At 59.1% G+C, this 24173-nt stretch overlaps 1 protein-coding gene across 1 annotated transcript; it reads right to left on the bottom strand.

The window, feature by feature from the left end:
• Positions 1 to 50: 50 nt before the first annotated feature.
• On the bottom strand, positions 51 to 20269 carry NR5A1 (nuclear receptor subfamily 5 group A member 1; the record flags this gene model as incomplete). The annotated part of the gene is made up of 6 exons (XM_081237482.1): positions 20159 to 20269; positions 19885 to 20026; positions 17196 to 17821; positions 9856 to 9975; positions 7789 to 7936; positions 51 to 298 (listed from the first exon to the last, which is right to left on the bottom strand). Exons 1-6 carry the CDS (start codon positions 20258 to 20260, stop codon positions 51 to 53), a joined length of 1386 nt encoding a protein of 461 aa, XP_081093608.1. The 5' UTR covers positions 20261 to 20269.
• Between the last annotated feature and the right edge of the window lie 3904 nt (positions 20270 to 24173).

The following is a 24173-nucleotide window of genomic DNA, read 5'->3' as shown; positions in this document are numbered from 1 at the left end:
CGGCCCCTCCCCCGGCCCCGGCCCCCCTTCCCCCCGTCACTGGCCCAAGCTCAGGTCTGCTTGGCCTGCAGCATCTCGATGAGCAGGTTGTTTCGGGGCATCTCGTTGCCCAGGTGCTTGTGGTACAGGTATTCCTTGGCCTGCATGCTCAGCGCCCGCACCTCCACCAGGCACAGCAGCAGCTGCTGGAACTTGTCTCCGCAGTGCGGGTAGTGGCACAGGGTGTAATCGAGCAGGGCGGCATTGGCCTTCTCCTGAGCGTCCTTCACCAGGCTGTGGTTATTCAGGAACTTCACATCTGCAAAGGGAGGAGCCGTTCACCAGCCCCATCACATCATCAGCACCGTCACTGGCATCAGCAACGCCAACATCCCTATGATCACCAAAGACATGGGCACTGCCACCACCACCAACGAACCACAATCTCCCCGTCACCACCATGGCGCCATTACTGTTGTTGATGAACACTGCCACCAGCATCAGTCACCCGATGCCAGCATCCCTGGTTTTCACACACATGGTCACTGCTGCCATCAACAATCAAACCACCGTCATTCCCGTCACCACCATGATCACCATCACCATCACCACCTTGGCTGAACACCACCATCAGCAGCAGTCACTGACACTAACAGGCCTGCGGTTATCACGCACACGGCCACCAGTGACCACCAGCCACAAGCGCCTGTCACCACCACTGCTTCCATTGTCATCAACCCCACCGTCATCACCAAGACCATCGCCAGCCTCACCAGGTGTATCCCTGGACACGTTATTTAACCTCTTAATTCCTTCATCTGCAAAACAGGGCGGCAGTAGCGCCTACTTCACAAGATCGTTGTGAGAATTAAGGGAGTTGATATGTAGGAAGTGCTCAGAAGAACAGTGTCCGGTGCTTCATAAGACTCAGTGTGTTAGTGTTATTATTACTCCTACTCTCACCATGTCCAGGAACAACACCATCCCCAGCCCCATGGTCAAAACCATCCTGTTGCCATCATCCTCGGGGTAGGCACCATCAGCATCACCACCCCGCCACCATCATCACTATCGCCCATCAGCACCATCACCAGAGAGGCGCACTGTGAGTGGAGGGGTCCCACCCCCCGTTCTAGGGTGTGACAGGCACTCCTCTGGTCCATGCTCTGACCAATCAAGAGGCTCTGGTAACCCAAGGAGATTTTCTCATGGGGCCGTGGACGTTCACTGCAACAGTATTTACGGTGATGGGGAGGTGGCCTGGATGGCCAGGTGGTGGCTGCATCCCCGGGAGTCCTGTGCAGTAGACAGAAGTACTGGAGCAGACACAGTGCTGAGCAAATGGACGGACTTTTAAAAGCATGGGGCTGAGGGGAAAAAAAACAAAAAATAAGATAAAAAACAAAAAAGCGAGATCCAGAATGAGATCTCTAAGGTAAAGCCGCCTACTTAAATTAAAAACACTAGCGCACAAAGCATGCACCTTGTGTAAGAACAGAGACAAACAAGAAGAGCCGAGTTAAACGTAAAGGGGACGGTTGGTGATGGGAGGGAGAGGCGGGTGGGTGGCTCTGCGTGGACCAATGATCATCTGTACCAGGGACAGAGGAGTGTGATTAATGCATCCCCTGTCCTGGAGGTCCAGTGAAGAAATAAAAATTGTGTCTTTAGCGTGAAGTGGATGGTTGTTCAAATCCCAGCCCCACCATTTAGAATCGGTGGCCTGTGCCCTGTCCTCTCCCGACCTGAAGGCCTTCCTCCGCTACGAAAGGGGCCGGGCCCAGCTTGCAGCGGGGGGAGCTCAGGTGCCAGGGCACTGCACAGGTGCCTGGCCCCCAGGGGTGCCCGTGGAGGGTCAGTGTCCTGTCACAGGAGTCCTCATCTCTGCTTGCAGGCTTTTTTCAGCTCCTGGGCAGCATCTCCAGCTGGTGCCCTGCCTAGGGGCTGAAAGTCAGCAGGAATCCACAGAACCTGTCCCCATCCCCCGCTCCGAGCCCCGCCAGGCCTGGGATGCGTCGTCCAGCGGTTCAGAAGATGTTCATCCATCCACCTCCCTTGCGTTCGCATCACCCCCAGCCCTGCTGCTGCGGGGGAGTCCGGAGCCCAGCATGCACAGCCCTTGGCCCTTCTAATCCCTCTTAACACCCACTGCGTCAGGAGGGCTGGACGCTCCTGGCAACCCTGATCCCCAGCCGCCCCCAGCATGCCCGCCGAGGCCTGTGTTGTCCAAAGTCGGATTTAGGGAAACCCAAGCTGGACCCAGGGCGTATGGCAGGATCTGGGCCTCCCCCCATCCTCGTCCCCATCCCCCTCACCTCATTCAGTAAGTGAGCCAGGGTCATATTCTTCCTGGCCTCCCCAGGATCACCATTAGCCCCTAAGGCACCTGGTGCCAATTAGAAAGAAGGTCCCCCATGTCCACAGAAAGACAGCTTGGTGAGGGGCATGCAGGCTGGATTTCAGCCTCTACCTTTCCCCTGTCTAGGTGCCCTTGTTCAGTAAACAACCTGTCCAACTGTACATAGCAGCCCTGTTCCCTAGCCTGGCCCTCTCCAAATAAACTCAAAGGTCATGAGAAGTCTCCCCACCTAACTAGCATCTCCTGGGGCAAGAGGTTCTTACTGGTCCCATCCCTTTCCATCCCAATCTACCTTCCGTCCCCACCATCCCCAGGGCAGTTCTCCTACTTGTCTTCTGATAATTTACAATAGGAGGCTGGGGGTCCAGAGAAGGGTAGGGACCAGCTCAAGGCCACACAGCAGTAAAAGGGCCCAGAAGAAACAGGTGAGGGTGCAGGGAGGACTGGATAAGATGCTGCAGTAGAGGCAGGAGTGGGAGGGGGCTGGGGAGGACCAACCAGAGCCTCGGCTTTACCAGGATTTACTGTTCCCAGCAGCAGTGTGACAGGGACAGCAGGGCGGAGTGCAGGGTGGGGAGGTGCGGAACAAGGACAGCTTTCAGGGACACCTCCCTCCTAGCAGCTCTACGGGTCCTGCAGCTCTCAGGAGGCTGGAGACCCCCACCGCCCCCACAAGGTGGGCTACAGGGCTGGGGGCGGGAAGCACGGTCACTAACTGAGCCCTGGCCACTACAGTACAAGACAGGAGAGCCGATTCCCCCGCACCTGCTGCACCTTCCCCACCCCCACCCCCGCCATCACTTAATCCCCACCGACACCCAGGCAGGCAGGAAAGGGCGTCTTCCGTGCACAGCGACAGTGGGGCAGGCCTGGAGCACACAACAGATACCAGAGCCGGTATTCAAACCGAGATCTCTCTGGCTCCAAAGCACTATGGGTAAGCAGAGGCAGGGTCAGGCCTGGACCCTGGTCCCTGGGGGATTAGATGACGTGATGACTTTATGTTCCATCCAACTCAGGAGTCCTGTCCAAGGGCCACCAAGCCTGGGGTCCTTGGTTTCCCCAGGAAGGTTACTCTGGACGCCCTCTTGGAGAGGAACGTGGTCAAGTCACGCCCCTTCTCCCAGCCTACCTCTCAAGGGACTGTCGTGAAGATTCTCTGGGATGCTGGATGTGACAGAGCCAGCATCCCTCGGGACACCACACCCTTCCTTCCTTAGACACACAAACCTGGAGACGCCCCCTTCGCGCGTCAGGGGCTCAAACCCCAGCTCCACCACCAGCTAGGTGACCCGGGGCAAGTCCCTTCCCCAGTCTGAGCCTCAGTTTCCCGTCATCTGCAGAACGGGGGCAAATTAATCTCCGCCTCCCAGGGCACCGAAGAACTGGGCCTCATCTGCCCAGCTCTGGGCCTTGAGCCACCGCGGGCTGGAGCCGGGCCTGCTCAGCTCCCAGCGATCCGGGGGGTGGGAGGTAGGAAGGGGCTGGGAGATGGCAACCCCACCCCCAAGAGCAGCCCGCTAGCTCTGCGGAGCCGGGGGGCCCCCAGGTTCTCAGAAAAGCCCCCTTTTCACGGTTTAATTGAATATTTGAATAATCCTTTCATTCCAGCGAGGCGTAAAGAATGTTGTCCCAATAGCGGTGACTCAGGCAGGCGCCCCCGCGCACAATGGCCCCTCGAGTGGGGCTGCTATTCAGGCCGCCTTTTGTCGGCACGAGCAGTGGGTAAATTGCAAACGCTTAAGGGAATGCTGCTGCCGCCGCCTCAATGCAAGTCAGGAAATCGAATGTTAGGTCAATCCATTAAGCTTCGATTAAGTCCTCTGCGGAACAATGCCAGCCGGGCCCATCTTCATAAACACCGTGATTGCCAGGAGAGAGGCACTAATTTTAATTAAACCTCCTTACCTGCCTTCGCGCCTGCCTGAGCCGGCTATTTAGACACCAAATGGCACCCTTCTGTGGAGGCAGGCGAGAAGGAGGCGCTGAGCGGGCTGAAGGGCGGAGGGGTTGGGGGGCAGCCGTCACACAAGTTCAGGCTGAAGCAGCCCAGGGAGGCGCTGCCCCGGGGTGATGCCCAGCATGCCAGCTGGAGGACTAGGAGCAAGTGGCCACCCCATTCTGTGCCCCAGTTCCCTTGGGGACCCAGCTCTGGTGGTCTGGGTGGGATCATGGGAGTAGCCCCCTCCCACCTTCCAGACTCTGGGCAAATCTTCCCCCTCGTCTTGCCCAAATTTATCCACTTCATCCCAACCCCACGTCTAGCCTCTTGCAGGGCTCTGGGTTGCCACCTGGCATCCTTTTCCCATGCTGCAGTTGGAAGGACCTTGCCAAAATGCAAACTTGATCATATTTCTCCCTGCTGAAAATCCTCCCCAAGGGAAGGTTCAACGTACTGGCCTGGCATTCAAGGCCTTGCACAGCTCAGCCCCTGCCCACCTCTCCAGCCTCCTCCTCACCCTCTCCCTGCCCCACAGGTACGTCCAGACTTTCAGGATCACCCATCCCTGTGCACAAGCTGTTCCTTCAGTCTGGAATGCCCTTGCTGCTGCTTGCTTTGTTTCACCCAGAACACTCCTGCTCATACTACAAGGCCCAGCTCAGAGGCCCCTCCTCCAAGCAGACTTCCCTGATATCCTAGGCATAGTTGTCTTCTCCTCTTTGGCCCAGCCCAGATCACACTGGACTGCCCAGGCTCCTCTCCACACCTGGAACCTGTCAGCCAGCGGCCCCTGTGGCTCCCCTGGGCTCCTCTCACCACACACCTACGAGCTTGGACAGGCCTGGGTCCCGGGTCTTCTCCCCTCACAGCCCCGATACCACTAGAGTTTCTGGCCCCCACCCTGAGGGTCACTGTCCCCAAAGACAAGGCACTGTGCCAGACACGCAGCGTGCAATAAAGGTGGAGAGAGACTCGTTCCTTCCTTCACTTCATTCACTAACTTGTTCATTTGCTCGTGAACTTAATGATGGCTATGACAGAAACAATACTGATGCATACTCTGAGGGGCCAGGCCACGCACTGAACATTTTGGGGAATTTTCTCATTAAACCTCATAGCAAGTTAAAGATGATTATGATGTTCATTTTACAGATGGAGAAATAGAGGCTCAGAGAGGGGAGTGACTTGCTCAAGGGCCCACAAGCAGAGAGAGAGTCTAGATTTAGAATCCAGGTGGTCCATCGCTAGTCCCCTTTCCTAACCACTGCTCACACTGCCTCGCATGTGTACACACACATGCACACTCTCACTCCTCCATTCCACCCCCTCCAGCCTGTTCCAGCCAAGCACTGTAGACACTCCCGGTCTCCTGGCCCCAGCTGCCTCCTTTGGAAAACAGGATGAAGGCTGGTGTGCAGGAGGGGCTGTGCACTCATGGTTCTGAGTACAGCCCCTTGCCTGGACCCAGGAGAAGAGGGCTGGGCTCAGCCTTGATGTCCTCCCTCCACCCCATAGAAGGAGGAATCCTGGATTTTTCACCTGGTGGAGGCCAAGGCTGTGCCAGGCCTGGCAGTCCCCAGCGCTGGGGCTTTGGTAGGAAGAGGGGCTGAGGGCTGCAGGCATGTGTCTCAGGCCCCGGGTGGTCTGGAGAGCCAAGATGTGGTCCCTGCTCTGCAGGGGGCACCAAGATGGAGCCCTGGCCAAGGAACCTGGTGGCTGGCAGCCCCACCCTCCCCAAGACCTCCTAGTGGCCTCTTGACGACGGTCAGGTCAAGGACTGTCACCTCACAAGCCACCACAGAACCCACACTACAATACAGCGCGTCCCAAGCACGCCCCTCAAATCCCTCACAACTCCACACCTCCCCGGTCACCACTCAGCCATATACAGACTGCTCACACCACATGACACATAAAATCCCAGTAGCCCATAAAAGTCCACAGTCTATACATGCGCGAAAACGAAGGCACAGACACGCACATGACCCCTGGAGCCTGCACGCCCCAAACCACACACATTCGTGACTCTGGTGAAACTGAGGTTGGGAGAAGGGTACCACTGCAGGCGGAGGAGGAAGGGGGCTTCCCCAGCTGGAGCCAGCCTGGCCCAGGTCCCTGAGGCCCCGCCAAGGGCTTCAGGCTCCTAACCGGCTGCCCGAGATTCAGCCCTCGCCCCACAGCATGCTCGACCCCTACCAACCCCTGCAGCCTTGCCGGTACGCCCTCCAGCTACCAACCTGCTGTGCCAGCAGAGTCAGGAGGCCCAGCCCAGGCACCCAGTCATACGGCCACGGCCTGAACACAGGGCTTCCCCCAGTCAGTACGTCACTAATCACCCCCTCCTAGCTTGTTTTACCCGCTGCTTCCCCAGCTGCCCCCACTCTTGAGCAGGCACACCCTTGCCAGACTGTGGCTGTGATGCCATCTGCCACAAAGACAGCATCTCGATCCTGCCCCCTCCCCAGGTGACAAGGCATTCACGCCCCCCTGTTCCAACCTTCCATCCCATCTACACCTCTGCTACAAGATTTATCCACCCCCAACAAACTCCTACTCATCCTTCAAGACCCTGATCAGATGTCCTTTCAGGAAGCCTTCCCGGCAGATCCCTTGCTCCCCGTCCTGGGTTCCCCATCTCTCTGTCTCAGCCCTGATGGCACTGGCTGGAAGCCTCTCCCAGACTGGGAGCCGCCTGGGAGCAGGGAAAACCTCTGTGAACGCAGCATTGCTGGGCACAGGGAGGGCACGGGACATGCTTGCTGGGTGAAGGAGGACAAAAGGAGGCTGACCTGATGAGAGCTCAGAGGGAGGGTGGAGACCTGAGTGGCACAGGCTGGGCCAGGGTCAGGAGGGCAAAGGGAGGGAGACACCAGACACTTGGGGAGCCAGGAGAGCTGGGGGCTTGGCTGGCCCTCTGACCCGCCCTGCTTTGTTTTCCTCCCTAGCACTTACCGAAATCTTCCAGGCTATACATTTTACGAATCATTTCACTAATTTATACATTTTACTAATCATATTATGCTTATTGTCTCTCTCCCCAGTGGAAGGTCAGCTCCTTGAAGACAGGGATTTGGGGTCTTTTTTGAATGAGTGAATGAATGAATGAATGGGCAAAGGGGTCTGGGCCCCAAAGACCTCAGAGTCAGAATTCAGACACCCTTCGAGTGGGGAATTAGGAAACACAGGGACCTCAGGATGGGAGCCAGGGACCAGAAGCTCCTGAAATCACACGGGCATTTTCTGGGGTGGCGTCGGCACTTTTCTAGAGCTGTCAGCTGGAAATCTACCACATCCTCAGGAGGGTTCCTTGTCCCATCAAGGGCAAGTCTTAGACATTATCCTGGCCCTCTGTCCTTCCAAACAAAGAAACTCAGGCCCAGAGAGGAAGCAGGCCCTGGGCCAGGTCCCCTTTATTCACTAAGAGAGGCCCCATCGGAGAGCCCCACCTCAGGGTCTCCTTGCCAGCCCGCCCCCTACCCTCAGGCCAGGCCGCGCTCAGCCCACTCACCGAGGCTGAAGAGGATGAGGAACTTGAGGCAGACGAACTCCTGGCGGTCCAGCTGCAGCGCGTGCAGCTGCAGCACCAGCTCCTGCGCCCGAAGCACCAGGCTGTGAAGCAGGGAGCCTGCCTGGGCGGCCACCATGGTCAGCTCCACCTGGATGGGCAGAGGGCAGGGGTCAGGGACACGAGGGGAGGGCGTGGATAGGAGGCACTGGTCGGAGGCTGGGGGTCAGGGGTGCCCAGCCTTGGAGCTGAGCCAGCGGCACCTCCTCAGGCCCCTGGACCCCTCCCAGGCTCCCACCTCTGCTCCCACTGCCCTGCCCAGAGCTGAGGGCCCCCGCGCAGCAGAGCCGACACCAGGCAGGTGTGTGCAGAGGGAGAGCTGAAGGGTCCTTCATGCACAAAGAGCCGCCGCCAGGCCCAGTGGTACAAGCAGCTTTTGTGTTTTGTGTGGTGTCTGCAGTGAGCACCACGTCGCGCTGGGTGGGGGGCGGGGCAGCCGTGCCTGGATCCGCGTGGATGCAGCCACATGACCGCCCGGGGCCCACACATGGACACCTGGACTGCAGATGTGGCCACACCTCAGTTCACGTTCACACACATGGAGGGACACACTCACAGCCTTGTCCACCCGCTTCAGGACGTGAACACACACACACGCACACCCTTGTAGGGTCACATCACAGGGTAACACAGACAGACATGCCTGTGTATATGTTCCCACTGACATGGTGACGGGCAGATCTCAACACCCACCCACTTACGTGTGTGGAGATGTTTGCACAATAAAATACAGGAGCACACACAAACACACACACACACGCACACACAGGACTGTCCCACAGCCTCAGAGACTTCCGCCCACGTGTTGACAGGGGCTGACACTCACACCTCAGACTCCTTCATGTGCTCTCCCAGGTGGCCTCAAAGTTACATCCTTGCAACCAGCATTCCACTGGCCCTGGATGGCCTGAGACACCCAGGTGAGAACAGAGGATGAGGACAAAGGGTTGGAGGCAGGGGGTGGGGAGCAGGGCCTCAGTCTCCAGTCTCTCTCCCCAAAAGCACCTATGAAACCCACTCCTCCTGTATCCCCCCCAGGAGTGATGTTCCCTCCACCAGGCTAGACCCTGGGCATCAACCTCCCTTTCCTTCTCCCTACTTCCCTCCATTTCCCCTACACCTCCTCTCCCCTCCTCCTTGAATTGTGCCCTCCCAGATCCCCAGTGTTCTGAGCAGTGGGTGGCTGCCTTCATTTCCTCCTCACCCCCATCTTGCCCCCTCCATGCGCTTCCTCATATACAACCTGGTTGTGCCCTTCCCCACTTAAAACTCTTCTGATGCTCCCTGCTTGATTCCAGGAGCCACCCCACCTGCCTCCCATCCTCGTGCCCCTAATTCCCTGCTCTAAGAGTGCCCAAATTCTGACTCTGAGCTCTTTGGGGCCCAGACCCCTTTGCCCACCCATTCAGCCATCCATCCATCCATCCATCCATCCATCCATCCATCCATCCATCCATCCATCCTTCCATCTATCATTCAGGATTTAGAACCTGCAAGGTCTTGCCCATCCCAGCCCCCAGCCACACCTCCAGCCTTATCTCTCACCTCAACCCAGCCCCCACAGGGCACCTGCCTCCCAAACCCATGTCCCAGCACACCGGCAGCCCCCGGCAGCTCAGCAGTCCTAACCTGCCTCTCTCAGCCTGGCCCGTGCTACCTCCTCTACGCGTCTGGATTGCCCCTCCACCCCGTCACTACCTGACCAGCCCTTATTTATTCTTTCACTACCCAGCGCCACCATCACGTCCTCCAAGAGCCTCCCTGACCCTCCCCGCATCCCTGAGCTGCTTCCCCCAGAGCAGGGCTCCCAGGGCCTGGTTCCTCTCAAGGTCAAAGCTAGGGCTGATCAGAGGGAGGTCGGGCTGGTGGGTATCCCATGAACCTGGGGAAAGGGCTGATATTCAGTGGTGCCCAGGGCCAGCCCTGGAGAGGCCTGGGACCTCTTCTGGGCCCAGAATTCTGGAAATGTGTGGTGGGGGGTCAGGACAGGGCGCAGTAGGGTCTGGTCACCTCCTGCCCAGTGACCAGCAGGATGCTGCCCTCCTTGCCATGTTGGATCTGACGGTAGATGTGGTCGAACACCAGCAGCTCACTCCAGCAGTTCTGCAGTAGTGTCATCTGGTCGGCCACCTGCAAGGAAGAGGCACACAGGGGTCCAGGGTCCAGCCACGGTCCAGCTGGGGACCGTCTCCTCGCCCCTCCTCCTCCCAGCTCTGAGTTCAGCAGCTCAACTGCGTATGTGACCTGGGCAAGCTGCCCAACCTCTGTGTCCAGTTTACCCATGTGTCTTCTTCATCGAAGTGTGGCAGGGGTCTAGCAAAATAATAAGAGGGTCCCACGGAGGTGCTCAGGCCCCGGCTCTGCCTCTTACAAGTTGTATGACCTTAAGCAAGTTCTGTAACCTTTCTGGGCCTCAGTTTTCTCATCTGGAAAGTGGGCAAAGTATTAGAAGGTGGTCTGGCACATATTAAGCCCTCAATAAATGTTACAGAATAATGTCCACGGAAGTGCTTTGTGAAGGATTCCTTTAAATGCGAGGGAAGATTTGTATTAATTTTTCCTTGTGCCCATTTGGCCTGTGGTCACATCTCCAGCGGCCTGAAACACTCAAAAAGGAGCCACGTAGAGAAAACAGAGGGCTTCCTCGCAGTCTTGTGCAGAGCTTTGATGTTCATGGGAAGAGAGGAGGTCCGGCCCACGGAATGAGCAGGTGGCTGGCAACACTCTACATCAGAAGCAGGAATAGAAGGGCACACGGGGCCGATTCTGAATCCCCAGGCTGCACTGAGGGGCACTCAGTGTGAGGGCAGGGACTCTCCTCCAGTCTGGGGGATCGCCACATTCTAGCAAGGCAAGAGTAGACCCTCGTGACAGTGACAAGTGGGACTCAGGACCATGGGCTGCCAGAGCCAGAAGGGCCCTTAGGGATCTCCTGGCCTAAACTCCTATTTCCACATGAAGAATCTGCCACCCAGTGAGGGCAAGGGACTCTCCTGAGGTCACAGAGAGGCAAAGTCAGGCCAGGGCCACGGCTGGCATTCTCCATCCACAACTCTCCATAGTGACAAATACTGAACACTCCTGGGTGTTCAGAACTGCGCTGGGTGCAGCGTGTCACCCTAGGAGGACACAGTGCAGACGCCAGTCCCTTTCGGCATCCGTGGCTCATCAGCCAGCCGCCATCGACCCAACAGGCACCCCCCAGGCACCTTCCTGGGCCATGCCCTACAGTGGATGCAAATCACGTTAGCTCACAGTCACTGTGCTGCAGCTCCACAAGCCTTTGTAGTTGGTACTAGTGTTATCCCCAATCCATGGAGAGAGGACACTGAGCTCAGAGAGGTCAAGTAACTTACCCAAGGTCACACAGCTCTGTCTAGTTCATCTCTGCTCTTGACACTAGGTGTGCAGGAAGACCCACCCTTGCCACCCTAGAGCTCACGGCAGGCTCACTACCTCGCCCATGAAGCCCTCCCCATCCTCTGGACATGGCACCTGCAACATCTGATGGCACCATTCATGCCACTGTCTTCCCTGACACCTGTGGGGTCTGGGAGGAACAACCCCCAACCTGGAGAGCAGAGTAGCCCAGGCGGCCCCTGGCCTGAAAAGGAACTGGCCCAGGCCTAACCCACAGCTCTCTTCTCGGGGGCTAGAAGCCCCCTCCTCCCCTCTGCTCTGCTCCTCTCCTGGGAGTGGCCCTGGGGCCTGTCCTCAGACAGACAAAGGGAGAGAAAATGGACAAAGAGCAAAGTGAGCGGCTGGACACACAGTCAGGCTTCCTCCAGGCCTCGCCTGCTCAGCCCTTCCCCAGCCTGTGTGGCTGAGAACAAGAGGAAGGGTCTGTCTCTATCCTGCTCTGAGTCCCCGGCCTCCCACCCTCCCCTCCTCCCCTCCCCTCCGTGTCAAGAACCCATACCTCCCCCTCCATCTCCCAGCAGAAGGTCCATCCTAGAGCCCCATTACTGTCAGAACAGGAAGCCCAGCCAAGGGGACCCGAGGCTCAGCCACAGGTAGCCCTGGATGGGAGGGGCCGGGAGAGACTGAGAACCAGGCAAGGATGCATCGCAAAGACACCTCGCCTTATCGCGCCTCAGGAAGTGGCCGGTCCCCAGACAGCCTCCCCATCACAGCTTCCAAGGAGGGAGGCAAGGCTCAGTGAGCACCTAGACCAGGCCCCATTCCCAGCAGGCCCGACACTCCTCAGCCCTGCCCACTACAGATGAGGAAGCAGAGGCTCCCCTCAGGTAACCGCAGGGAGCTGGGCTCTGCACAGACCACCCGCCTGGGCTGCTCTTCTTGGGGGGCGGGGGGGGCTGGCACTCCTGGAGCCCAAGCAGGAGGTGCCTGGTCTGGGAGTTGCACTGGCCCACTTTGGGCAACCCAGACGGAGGCAGAGGAGGAGGGAGGACGTGCAGGGCTGGGTTCTGCCCCCCACCCATTGAGGCCCTAGGGAGCAGACACCCTTGTGCCTGAATTAAAGGAACAGGGGGTGGGGAGGTGGAAGCGCAAGAGATAAGGGGGAGAATTAGGAGATAAGCTGACTGAGCTTTGGGCAGAAAGCAGAAGGGGTCACAGTGACCCGGCTGGCCAAGCCCTGGGAGCAGACTCTGTACCCAGACCTCAGACCCCGGGAGTGGGGGCAGCCCTGCCCACGGGGCTGATAGGGGTGCAGGGCAGAGAGATGCACTACGGTGGCTGGGCTTTGGTGCCCTGTGCCCTCTGATTCCCACTTAGCCACACACCCTCTCCTGACCTGATTTCCTATTCTGAGAAATGGAAAAAAAATAAATCCTCTCTCTTTTGGTTAGGGAAAATATATGAGCACAGCGGTGTCAGTCGTGAAGGGTTCTGGGAACCCATGGTCAGCTATTCTGGGGACTCTGCCCTGGCCTGGGTTCCCCTCCCCACCAGCCAAGCAATCGTGCCTTCCAGACTCTTTACTGGCTCTTCCCCTAGATGGACACATAAAGACACCAAACTCCAAACACTCCCCACACAGATGAACACACACACAGACACACAGACACAGAGGCACACAGGCACACAGGCACACACACACACACACTCCCCTTTTTATTTAAAAGAAAACCAGAGGGCCCTAGCTGCCAGCCCCTCTCCATGGGAAAGCAGGTGGCTAAGAGGCTCACTTAACCAAAGAGAGTTGGTTTTCACCTTCCGTGGGCTTTTCCCTAAGCAAAAGGTTCTTCCTCTACCCTCAGTCCGCCCTGCCACCCCGGGGACAAGGACATGTGCAGTCCCGGCCCCGGGGTCCCTCATCAGCCTGGCCTGTCTTCTGGGCCCACCAGCCGCCCACCCCTCCTGCCGGTCTGCCACAAATCTTCCTGGAGCCTTGACACTTTGCAGCCTGCCTCGGAGACGGGGTATTTATGCGTGCTGAGATGACCTCCTTCCCAGCAGGCCCCCCTCCAGAGCCCCCTGGGGTCTGATCAGTCTGGCGGTCGAAGGCCAGTGGGCTCTGTAATTCTCCAGTGGCTGACAAGCCGCGGGCTGGCCACAGCGCTGTCCCGGCCGAGTGGTTGGCGGGCTGTCATTTGTCAGTCCAGGACTGACAGAGTTACTGCCACTTAAATGAAACCATATATCTAAGCAGTTAAATCTGTTGCCAATCGGGGGCCTCGGAGCTGGATGTCAAGGGTGAACTGATGTCAAGATGGGTCATTAGGCACTCTTGGCCCTTGCCTCCACCTCCCTGATTCCTATCTTGCATCCTCCCAGCTGTCCTTCCTGGGGACTGTCCACAGAGGCTGCCTGCCTGGGCCTACACCCTGCCCCCACTGAGCAGTATGTACAGGTGAGTTTCTGCTACCTTGCAGGTATGAAGCTGCTTTGGAAGCCCAGGGCAAGGTGGGCCCCCGTCTTCTCCCAGAGCTCTAGTGCTTAGAGGAGCGTGGACACGATGTATCTTTTCTCCCTCTTCCTGGCCAGACCTGTCTACCACCTGCAAGGTTAGATTCAATGGTACCGCTGCAGAGGGGCCCAGCGAGGGAGGGAGCCACTGCCCCCACTCACTGAACACTTCCTGGGCGCTGTACCGTGTGCTAAATTCTTTACCTGCCCTAGCTCACTAAGCCCTTCCAACAACCCTATGAGGTGGCTACTATTTCAACTCCCCCTTTTTTACAGATAGGGACAACTGAGGCCCAGAGAAGTAAAGTCACTTGCCCAAAGTCATGCACCAGATAAGTGGCAGATATGGAACTTGAACACGGGCCTCTCTGATTCTGGTGTATGTTACTAACCTCTGTACCATGTCAGATCTAACACACCGTGATTGCATGAGGTGGAAAAATGGAGACAGAGGGACTTCCCTGGCAGTCCAGTGGTTAAGACACTGTGCTTCCACTGCAGGGGGCACAGGTTTGATCCCTGGTCAGGGACTAGGACCCCACGTGCCGCACGGCCTGCCCCACCTCCCCCAAAAAGTTGGAGGCAGAGGGACATCCAAGCTGGGAAAGAGGCTGGAGGAGGACAACCCCAAAGGGCATCTGGAGCCCCAGTATCAGCTCAGCAAAGACCCCAGTCTTTCCCCTGGACAGCAAGACATCATCAGCATCACAGAGGGCTGAGAAAGCCTCTGGGGAGAGCTCAGGCTCTGTGGTGGGAGCCTGCCCTTCCCAGGCAGGCTGTCCATCACCCACTGCCAAAGGACCTACTCTTGGTCCAAGCGCTGCTTCCGACTCTGCCTACCTCTCCAGCCCTGCCTCATAAGACCACCTGGGACTCCCTGACACATGGTACCTTCTCACACTTCTGGGTCTTCTGCTGTCCCCTTTCCCAGAACGCCCTTAACCTTCTCAGACTGCTTTCTGGAGAGATGCAGATCCAAGAAACGTTCCCTCATTTTCTAACACAGAGCCATCTGCTCTCCTGCTCGCCTCCCTTGGCCCCTTTCTACTGCTGTCAGAGCCCCGGGCACCCTGTGTTGGCATCACCTATGTGCATGTCTGTCTCTTCCTCTAGCCTGGCAACCTCCTGGGTCCGATTCATTTCAGTGTCCCTCTGCACAGGCCAAGGGCTACCCCACTCTCAGAGCTAGGGAGCCCCCTCTGCTGTCTGCTGTGTCCTGCCCGGAGGTGAGGAATGAATGGTCAGTCAAAAGAGAGAACAGGGACTTCCCTGGTGGCACAGTGGATAGGACTCCATGCTCCCAACACAGGGGGCCCGGGTTCGATCCCTGGTCAGGGAACTAGATCCCACATGCACACCGCAACTAAGAGGTCGCATGCCACAACTAAAGAGCCCACGTGCTGCAACTAAGGAGCCCACCTGCTGCAACGAAGACCTGCTGTAACCAAATAAATAAATAAATAAATATTTTTTTTAAAAGAGAGAAAACAGTCACTCAGCTCCCCTCACACTTTTCTTCTTCCCTACCTCTGGCTTTGCAAATAGACATCAGCCCAGCGCTTATTGGACCAGTGGGAAAGAAGCTCCACATGGCTGATGAGAGGCCCTCTAAGGGCTGGGCTGGTACTTATCTGCAAGGCTCCTTTACAGAGGCTGGTAACGATGGTTCATATTCCTGGGCTTGATTCAGAGACTCTGGGAAGGGGAAGCAGGAAGGTTTGGACCACAGAGAAACCAGAAGCAGGAAAAAACACTCAGCTAAGCTTGGACAAAAGCCCTTCCCATCCTGCGTGAAAAACCCCGAGAGACCAGGAAGGCGGCCAGAGGAAGTGCCCTGCCCCTGGATCCAGGATTCTGGAAGGTCAGGAATGCTCTAGCTCCTCCTCCCCTCTAACTGGGGGCTCATGGGAAGCCTGGAGGGAAAGCTGGCAACCAACCGAAGGGTCTTGGGATCCTCCTCCCATACCAGGGCCTCCAGCCACGAGTGGAAGGCAGATGGGATTGGTTGAGGCCCTGCCTCTTGTTCTACCCATGAGGTCAGCCTAGAGAGGGGGCAGGGGTGAGAAGTCCCTCCCCATGACAGACACCCGGCACATCCCCAGACCTCAGCCACGACAGGCCCTCCACAGTAGAAGCAGAAGGCGTTACAGCCAATGCTTGGTTGCTCTGGGCCCCAGAGCAACCCAGGCGCCCAGCTCCACGATGCCTCGAGGGTTCACAGTGCCCAGGCTTCATGTTATCCCCCCTGACCCCCATGCCCAGCCCAGACCCTGCAGACAGTACCCCTGGCCCATCCGGCCACATGCCCCTGGAGGAAGCCCAGGCCTGAGTGGCGTCAGCACTGACAGTGCAGCTCAAGGCTGCAGTGGCCCCAAGCAGGGAGGGCAACAGGCCCTGCTGTTTACACCCAGTCCCAGAACAGCCAAGGGGACTGACCTGGGAAAGGCAAACATCAATAGGCCTGAACTAAAGGCCTATCATGTCTCCGTCTAGGCCAGGGAGGATGGGCTTGGCCAGGCTTGGGGGAGGGGGGGGGCCTCTGAAGTTGGCAGAAACCCTGATCATAGGGAGCCAGGGCACTAGAGGGGCAGCTCCCAGTCTTCGGGTGCTTCAAACCACTAGGCAGGGTGAATGGGAAGTTCTTCCTTGTCTGGCCTTAGTTTCTCCTGCTGCTTTCCTGCTTACTTTAGCCGCAGGTACCTCAACCCAGGGGAATGGAAGGCCTTACAGCCGAGGCATTTGGAAGATGAGGGGCGGGTCCTGCAATCCCCCACTTACCCTCCCACCTAGCACTCCCTGCACACACAGACACACACATTTACACGTGGGACTAACCATCGTGCATGAGACATGCAGGAACAGTAAGATCTTTCACCTTAGCTGGGAAGGAGAAGCATCCCAAACTCTGAGATACTAAGACCCCTTCTGTGATATCTGATGCTAGCAGGGAGTGGTGGCCTCTCCAAATGAGAGGACAGGATGGCTTGGACCCTATTCCTGACATTGGGCTGGGGCAACCAGAGACAGCCTCCCAAGGACTGAGCTAGTCCTTTGCGAGAGCCCAGGGTCTCAGAGAAAGAAAGATAAATGTCGACAGAGACTCAGACTGGGAGAGAAAGAGACAAAGATTGAAGGGCCTAGAGAGAGACAGGGAAGCAGAGAGATAGCACACCAGGGAGAGAGACAACAGAAAGAGACAGAGGCAGAGGTAAAAGAACCAGAGGCTGTGAGAGATAGACACTCAGGGAACAGAGAAGGAGAAAGAGGGAGGGGTGAGTGAGGAGGTGGGACAGGGACAAGGAAGGCTGTGATGGACCAGAAACACTCCTCATGTCCCCAGTGTGGCCTCCCTGTCCCCGGACATGGCCTGAAGCCAGTGGGCAGGAGAGCCCCACCCAAGGGGTGGCCAAGACTGAGACTTGGGCAGCTGAGGGGACACCCCAGAACCAGCGGCCAGCCAGGTGGGAGGAGGGACTCACCTCCAGTTCCTTGAAGACCATGCACCTGCGTGCCCAGTCCACGATGGAGATGAAGGTCTGGTCAGCCATCCTGCACAGGAGGCTGAAGGGTGCAGGCTGGTCGGGGCGGCCTTTGGCCGGTTCCTGCAGGCAGCCCACGATGCGCGCCCGTACCTGGTCCTCGTCTGGCTCCAGCTGCAGCAGCTGCAGGATGAGCTCGGGCACACCAGGCCCTCCGGAGAAGGGCTCTGGGTAGCCATAGTGCGGCCCGGGCTGTGGGGGGCTGGCGTAGGGCTCTGGGTACTCAGATTTGATGGCGCGGCCAGGGAAGGCAGGATAGAGGTAGCCAGCCAGTGGCCCGTGGGCGCTGGGCACAGCCATAGGCAGCGCTGGGGCCCCAAAGTCGCCCAGTGGCCCAGCAGGTGGACCAGAGGCCAGGCCCTTGGGCTCAGGTGCATGCAGGCCAGGGGGCAGCATGTAGTCCGGCGGGGGAGGGGGCGGCGGGGGCACCCCCATTGGGGGGCCTGTCTCCAGCTTGAAGCCATTGGCTCGAATCTGTGCCTTCTTCTGTTGCTTCAGGGCCCGGTCCCGCTTGTACATGGGCCCAAACTTGTTCCGGCCGCCCCGCATGCGGTCAGCGCGCACGGCTGTGGGCAGAGGCAGAGGCAGAGGGGTAGGCTCACCGGCTCCAGGCCACCCGCCATACTACCCCACTCACAGTTCTTCCCCAAACTGATGTGACTGGGTCACTCTCCAGCTCAATACCTCTCATGGCTCCTCCAGTGCCCTTAACCTGGCATTCAGAGGAAGTCAATCTCCCTAACCCGGCGTTCAAGGCCCTGTTCACCTCTCCATCATCCCCCCGCCGCCCACCATGAGACCCTGTGTTCTTTCCACTCCACCTTACTCTCTCTCTGCTCCTCTGCTTGGCACTTCCTCCAGCCTGCCTCTGGTATTCTTTCTGCCTCAAACCCTTTCCTTCTCTCATGCCTACTAAACACCCAAAGTGTTCCTGGATTCACCCAGGCAGCAGCCACTGTTCTTGCCCCGGATGTCCTGTCTCTTGCCCACTCTCGTCCTGCTGAGTGCTACTGTACCATGGACCCAGGCTGAGAGCTTCTGGGGGCTCAGCAGGGGTTCAGGTGCCCAGCATAGGGCCTGAGATGGTGACAGGAAGTGGGCTCTGGTCAGCCTTGTTCACAGGTGGGTCCCCAGTGTCCAGCTGCTTCTTGACTGACTGCCTGACTCTGTTGAACCCCTGTTTCAAAATGACTCGGGTTTCTGCCGCTGCCTTCAAATCTGAAGCTGAGTTTAGGGCTGACTGGGGCTCTATGCTGGTGGGAAGGGACCTCCCTTGCTGACCAGATGTCCCTCCACCTGGCCAAGAATGTGTCACCAGCCGGACCCAACAGGTGTGTCTCCGCAGCCGAAGTGTGGCCCCAGCCCCTGCTCAGACAGGACCCCACCCTGGGCTCCAGGAGAAGGGAGAGAGGAGGAGAGAGAGGGCGGTGCTCAGCAAGGGATGTGTCTCCGGGGCCCATGCAGCCAATCTTCCTGCCATGAGGGTGGGTAGCCCTGCTCCACTCCCTCAGGCCCCGCAAGGGGTTTCTGCAGCTCACAACAACCAGTTCTTCTGAGCCCCTCAGGACCTGGTGCTGGGCACATGGGCTCTGGGGACAGGACAGGATATCCCCCTTCCATCAGGGGCCCTTCCTCTAGGTGACAGGACTTGTGGCCTGCAGTTCTGAGCCACCAGGGGCCTTCTACTTTGTTTAAAAACTTTAACCAACAGCTGCCTGCTCGGCACACAGCCCGGCTAGGGCCAGCGGGGTGGAAGCCTATGACTGTCCACCCTCAAAGAGTTTGAGTTTTTCCTGCTAAAACGTTTTCCTCCCCTCCGGACAGAGAGCTAGGGGTGGGGGTGGGGAGACAAGGATGGGCCTGGGTCCTCTGGGGGCGATTGTTCTCCATTACCCAGCCCTCTAGGGCCTGGCTAAAACCTGCTGAGTGAATAACTGAGTGAATCTTGTGGATGGATGGACAGATGAACAGATGGGTAGTCTGAGTGAGTGCAGGCTGCACAGTGATGCTGGACAGATAATAACATAAATAAGAATAACAGTAATAGCTAACCTGTTGAGCATTTTCTACATTCCAGGCACCATGCTAGGAGCTTTTCATACAATTCTCTCACTAACTCAAGGAGGAAGGCGTTATTCTTAGGCCCATCTTTCAGATGGGGAGTCTGCAGCTCAGAGAGGTTAAGGAACTTGCCCAATGTCACCCAGCCTGTAAGTGGTGGCACTGGGACTTGAACTCCAGTAAAGGTATTAAAAACCTTGGCTCTGGTTGGTATGGGATGTCAGTGGGGGTGTGACAGAACTCCTGACAGAGGGAGGAGCTCTGGGGGGCTCTGCCCTGTGCTGCCCTGCCTACAGGGCTGGGGAGAGGGTCATCTCTCTGAGGTTCACTTTTAGATGCTTCTCAAGCCATCCCAAGCTGGTCCTGCATGCATCCCTTCACCCAGACCGACATCAGTTCTCACCCCTCCCCCATAGAGATCAGGGCCCTAATGTCACATGAGGGGCTAATTGCCTGGCCCCAGAAACTTTAAGAAGACCTATGGTACCCTCCCCTCACCCCTTCTCCCACCCCCACCCCCTGCCCCCTCGCCATCAGAGGTCAGGGGTAGGAGGAGCGGCGTGCGCACCTTCCAGGCGCATCCCCACTGTCAGGCACTTCTGGAAGCGGCAGAAGGGACAGCGCTTGCGCTGCGTCTTGTCGATCTTGCAGCTCTGGCTCTCGGTGCACGTGTAGTGCTTGTTGTTCTGCACCGTGCGCTTGAAGAAGCCCTGGGGGAGAGGGGAGTCAGCACGGGAGGGGACAGGCCCCGTCTCCCCTTCCCTGCACTTCCCAGCAGGGCTTTCCGCCGGCTGCTCGCCAGCCTTCCACGCCGGTCCCTTGCCGGCCGGCTGCCCGCTCACCTTGCAACTCTCGCATGTGAGCAGCCCGTAGTGGTAGCCGGACACCTTGTCCCCACAGACGGGGCACAGCTCGTCCAGGTCCTCGTCGTATGAATAGTCCATGCCCGCGGCGTCCGCCTGTGGAGGGAGGAGAGGCTCATCGCGGGCGGGACTGCGACTGGCAGCGCCGCGGACCTGGGTCCGGCGGGTCCTGCACCACCGCGGCCGCGCGCCCCAGGGTGCCCTCCTTATGGGCCCGGCCCCCGGCCCCCACCACAGCGCCAGTGGTCGAGGGCGCCCGTTGCAGGCCACCTATTAGAGCGCCCTGAGCAGCCCGCAGCACGCGTGCCTGGAGCAGCTCCCCTGCCGGGCCCTTGCTGACCCTGTCCCCACACTTCCGCCCCGCGCGCTCCCCAACCCTCCCAGGGGCTCCTCCTGAGCGGCCCCCCGCCGCGTCCGATCTGGGACTCTCGGATTAAATGCGCTTTGATCCGGATTCGTTCGTTTGAGAACAAAACCCCGATTCTGAGAAAACGAGATTGTCTCGCCCGCCGGGGTGATGCCAACGAACCCGGTCGGAGTGGGGCCCAAGCGTTCTGGGTATCGGACAGGGATGAGGGAGACAGAGGCAGAGCCTGAGAGAGACCGAGAGATGGGCAGAAAAGAGAGCGAGAGACACCGACCGACGCTGCTTAACGGAGAGAGTTCCCCGGGGCGACAGAGACAACGAAAATCCGAGAGTGACAGAGAAACATTGATGCCCAGTCAGAGAAAACCTGGGGGAGATGAGAACGACGGAGAGCTAGGGAGATGGTAGAGAGTGGGGAGCTGGGGGAGAGAAAGAACGAAAGAGAGAGATAGAGAGATCAGAGACACTGTCAGACAGAGGCCCAAAGAGAAAACCTGGGAGAGACACAGTGATAGACGGAGAGACAGACCGAGACACCGGAGAGACAAGAGAAATCTGGGAGATACCCAGGCAGAGAGAGTGACAGAGACACTGAGAGAAAACCTGGAGAGACGGAGGTGCCCGGCCAGGGGGTCGGGGACGGCAAGACGCACGGAAATCGGCCGGACCCGGGGCCCGAGCTCAGAGGCGCGGCCCGGCAGAGTCGGACCCGGACATGGGCTCGAGCTGAGAGAGGCGGAGAACGACGGCGCCCGTGCAGAGAGCCCGAAAGCGCGGAGCCGCCGGGCCCCCAGGCCGGGAGAGACAAAGCCCGCGGGCGGCAGCCACCGAGACCGAGACCGACCGAGGCCGTGCCAACGAGTCCGTGCCGCCGAGACCGAGACATCGGGCGGAGAGCCGGCGAGGAGGGCGCAGCGGGGACAGCGGGTGCAGGGCGTGGAGCCGCTAGCGGGGCGCGAGTCGCTGAGACCTCGGGCGGAGACCCCGCGGACCCCCGAGAGAGAGGCCGAGCCCGAGGCGGGGGGAGCGACCTCGGGCGGAGAGTCGAAGTCCCCAGAAGGGAAGCGCGCAGAGCCTGGGCCGGGGCAGCGCGAAGGGGCGCGACGGCGGCTACGGCCCGCCCGGTGCCCACCTGGCGGCTCCTGGGAGCAGCAGCGCCCCGCGTCCCGCCAGCGCGAGCCCCGCACCGCCTGGCCGCGTCGCCGCCGCTGCCGGCGATGAGCCGCACCCGGGCGCAGCGCCGCCCGCCCGCGATGACGGCCGCTCGGGCCGGGGGCGAGGAGGCGGGGGCTCGGGGCTGGCGGCGCGGGGCCCCGGCGCTCCCCCACCCCGCCTCCCCGCCCCCGCCGCCTCCAGGGCCGCTCTGAGGCGCACCTGGGACCCGGGCCCCTCCGCCGCCAGTGCTTGCTGCGCGAACCCACTGCGCCGGGTTCAGGGGCCGGCCCCTCCATATCAGCGCGTTCGGTATCCGGGGGCGGCGGCCGGGCCCGCGCCCTCCGCCGCCCCCTAGACGGGTTCATGCCTTTCCCCTCACCCTGTCGCCCCACATCCCCATCCCGGCTCCCAGAGCCCGGGCACCCCGAAATCCGAGCAGGTGCTAGGCGCCTGGGAGCCTCGGGCCACCCGCCTGAGGTGAAAGGAGGCGAGTCCCTATTTGCAAATCCAGCTTAGTCTTGGCGAGGGCCACGCTGGGGGCGCTGGCCGTTTGACAGCGTAGAAAGTAGGTAGGGCGAACGTGGGGGGCCGTGGCCAAGGTATGGGTTCAAGGGTAGAAACTGGGTTCTCCCCCGGCCCAGGCACATTTCCTCATTGGATTTTTAAGCAAATCTCCTCCCCTCTGTGGTCCTCAGTTTCCTCATCTGTAAAGTGGGAATGATGACTGGACTTCCTTAAGGGTGGTCGTGCGGATGAACCGAAGTGGTGTTTGGCAAAGCACATGCCTGGCACTGCGGCATCGATGGAGAGCGTCCAGTTGGGAGACCTGGGACAAGCTCTTTCTCCTCCTTGAGCTTCAGTTTGCTTGGCTGGAAATGGGAGTCGTCCTAATCCCACCCTGCGAATTTTCCGAAGTCTGGTGAGGACCCAAAGCCAGCCACAGAAGGCGCGGGAGCTCGGAGAAGAGAGCCCAGGGACAGGAGAAATCCCTCTCCCCTCCCGTTCTGCGCTCTCACCTGGGCTGGGGGCAGGGCAAGAGAGAGTGCCCCGCAGCCCCGGGACAGAGGGGTCCTCGGGTCGAGCCGGGACGGGCTGAGCCATTGCTCTGGGCTGGGGGACGTCTACTCGGTCACTCTCATTTTTCAAATGAAAAAATTGAGACCCGAGAGAGGAAGGCGCCTGCTCGCATCCTGCTCCTGCCGCTGCCCCTCGGGGCGCCTAGGGTCCGAGAGAGTGTTGAGAACAGCAAAGCCAAAAAGCCGCGATCTTCAAGCCGGGAAATACCACAATTATGCATTCACATCGACGCAGAGACCGAAAGCCTCAAATCTGAAGGCTGAAGGCTCGGACCCTTGGGTGCGGTCAGCTTCGTCTGGGCCTCTGCCCCGAGGCCTCTGGCTTTGGTTGGAGCTGGCGCCTTGGTCCTGCGAGCCGAGGCCCCGAGACCCCGCGCAGGCCACGTCCCATCTCGCTCACTCAGCGGAATGAAGGGCAGAATGTGCGGCCGACTTGGGATGCAAGCCCGGCAGGTCACTTCGCTTCTCTGAGCCTCAGTTTCTCCATATATAAAATGGAAAAGATCGGCCCTACAGAAGGGGTTCTGTGGTTTCCGTGAAAGTTCATGAAACAATCTCGGTGAGGAGGGAGGAAAGAGAGTTATTGCAGATGCCCCCCCCACCCCCCCACCCCAAGCCCCTGAGAAACAAGAGTATCTGCAGGAGCTGGAGGGCGGGCGCTACTGTCTCTGAACCGTCAGGGAAGGGCCCTCAGAAAGTGGAAAACGGGAGCAGCACCACCTCTGCAGCGCAGTGAAGGGGACTGAGGGGGAGGGCTGGGCTGAGGAACCCCCAGTCAGCTTCTCTAGGGTGGAGCCCACGGGGGTCTCCCGGACATTGTTGAGGAAGACACGGGCAGTGTAAGCACAAGTCTGGACTGGGGACCCAGGTGGGGTGGCGGCTGGGCTCTGAGCCTGTTCTCCCCTGCCCCCTCCACCTGGATCCCCTCTCCCAGAGGTTCCACTATCACTGGTTGGAAGCCCTTAGGTTGCCCCTTCAGGCTTCATTGCACCCACCCCTCACAGCCCCAGGTTCCAGCTCAACATGTGGGGAATCACAGCCCCTCACCCACCTACCCAGGGAAGCAAACACAGACCTGGCCCAGCCACAGAACCAGGACTGACAGATGGATACTGGAGACAGATGCATGAATCTACACAGAGACTCAGAGACATCCATGGAGACAGCACAGACTCTCAGGGAGACCCAAAGACGGACCCAGGGACCACAGACATACTCACAGACTACAAGGCTTGGGCCAACACAGTCCTGTGGACACCCGGGCAACCATAGACAGCAGGACACTCACAGACCCCTGTAGGGCCTGTCCCCATAGGCCTAGCTCCTCCCATCAGCCACCCAGGAGAAAAGAGGCAGAAGCATGGTGGGAGGGCAGGTCTGGGGAGATCCCTGGCCC

Source organism: Mesoplodon bidens (genome assembly GCF_964165515.1).
Source record: "Mesoplodon bidens genome assembly, chromosome: 6".
In the NCBI taxonomy this organism is placed as follows: domain Eukaryota; kingdom Metazoa; phylum Chordata; class Mammalia; order Artiodactyla; family Ziphiidae; genus Mesoplodon; species Mesoplodon bidens.
This window is presented reverse-complemented; position numbering and strand designations above follow the sequence as displayed.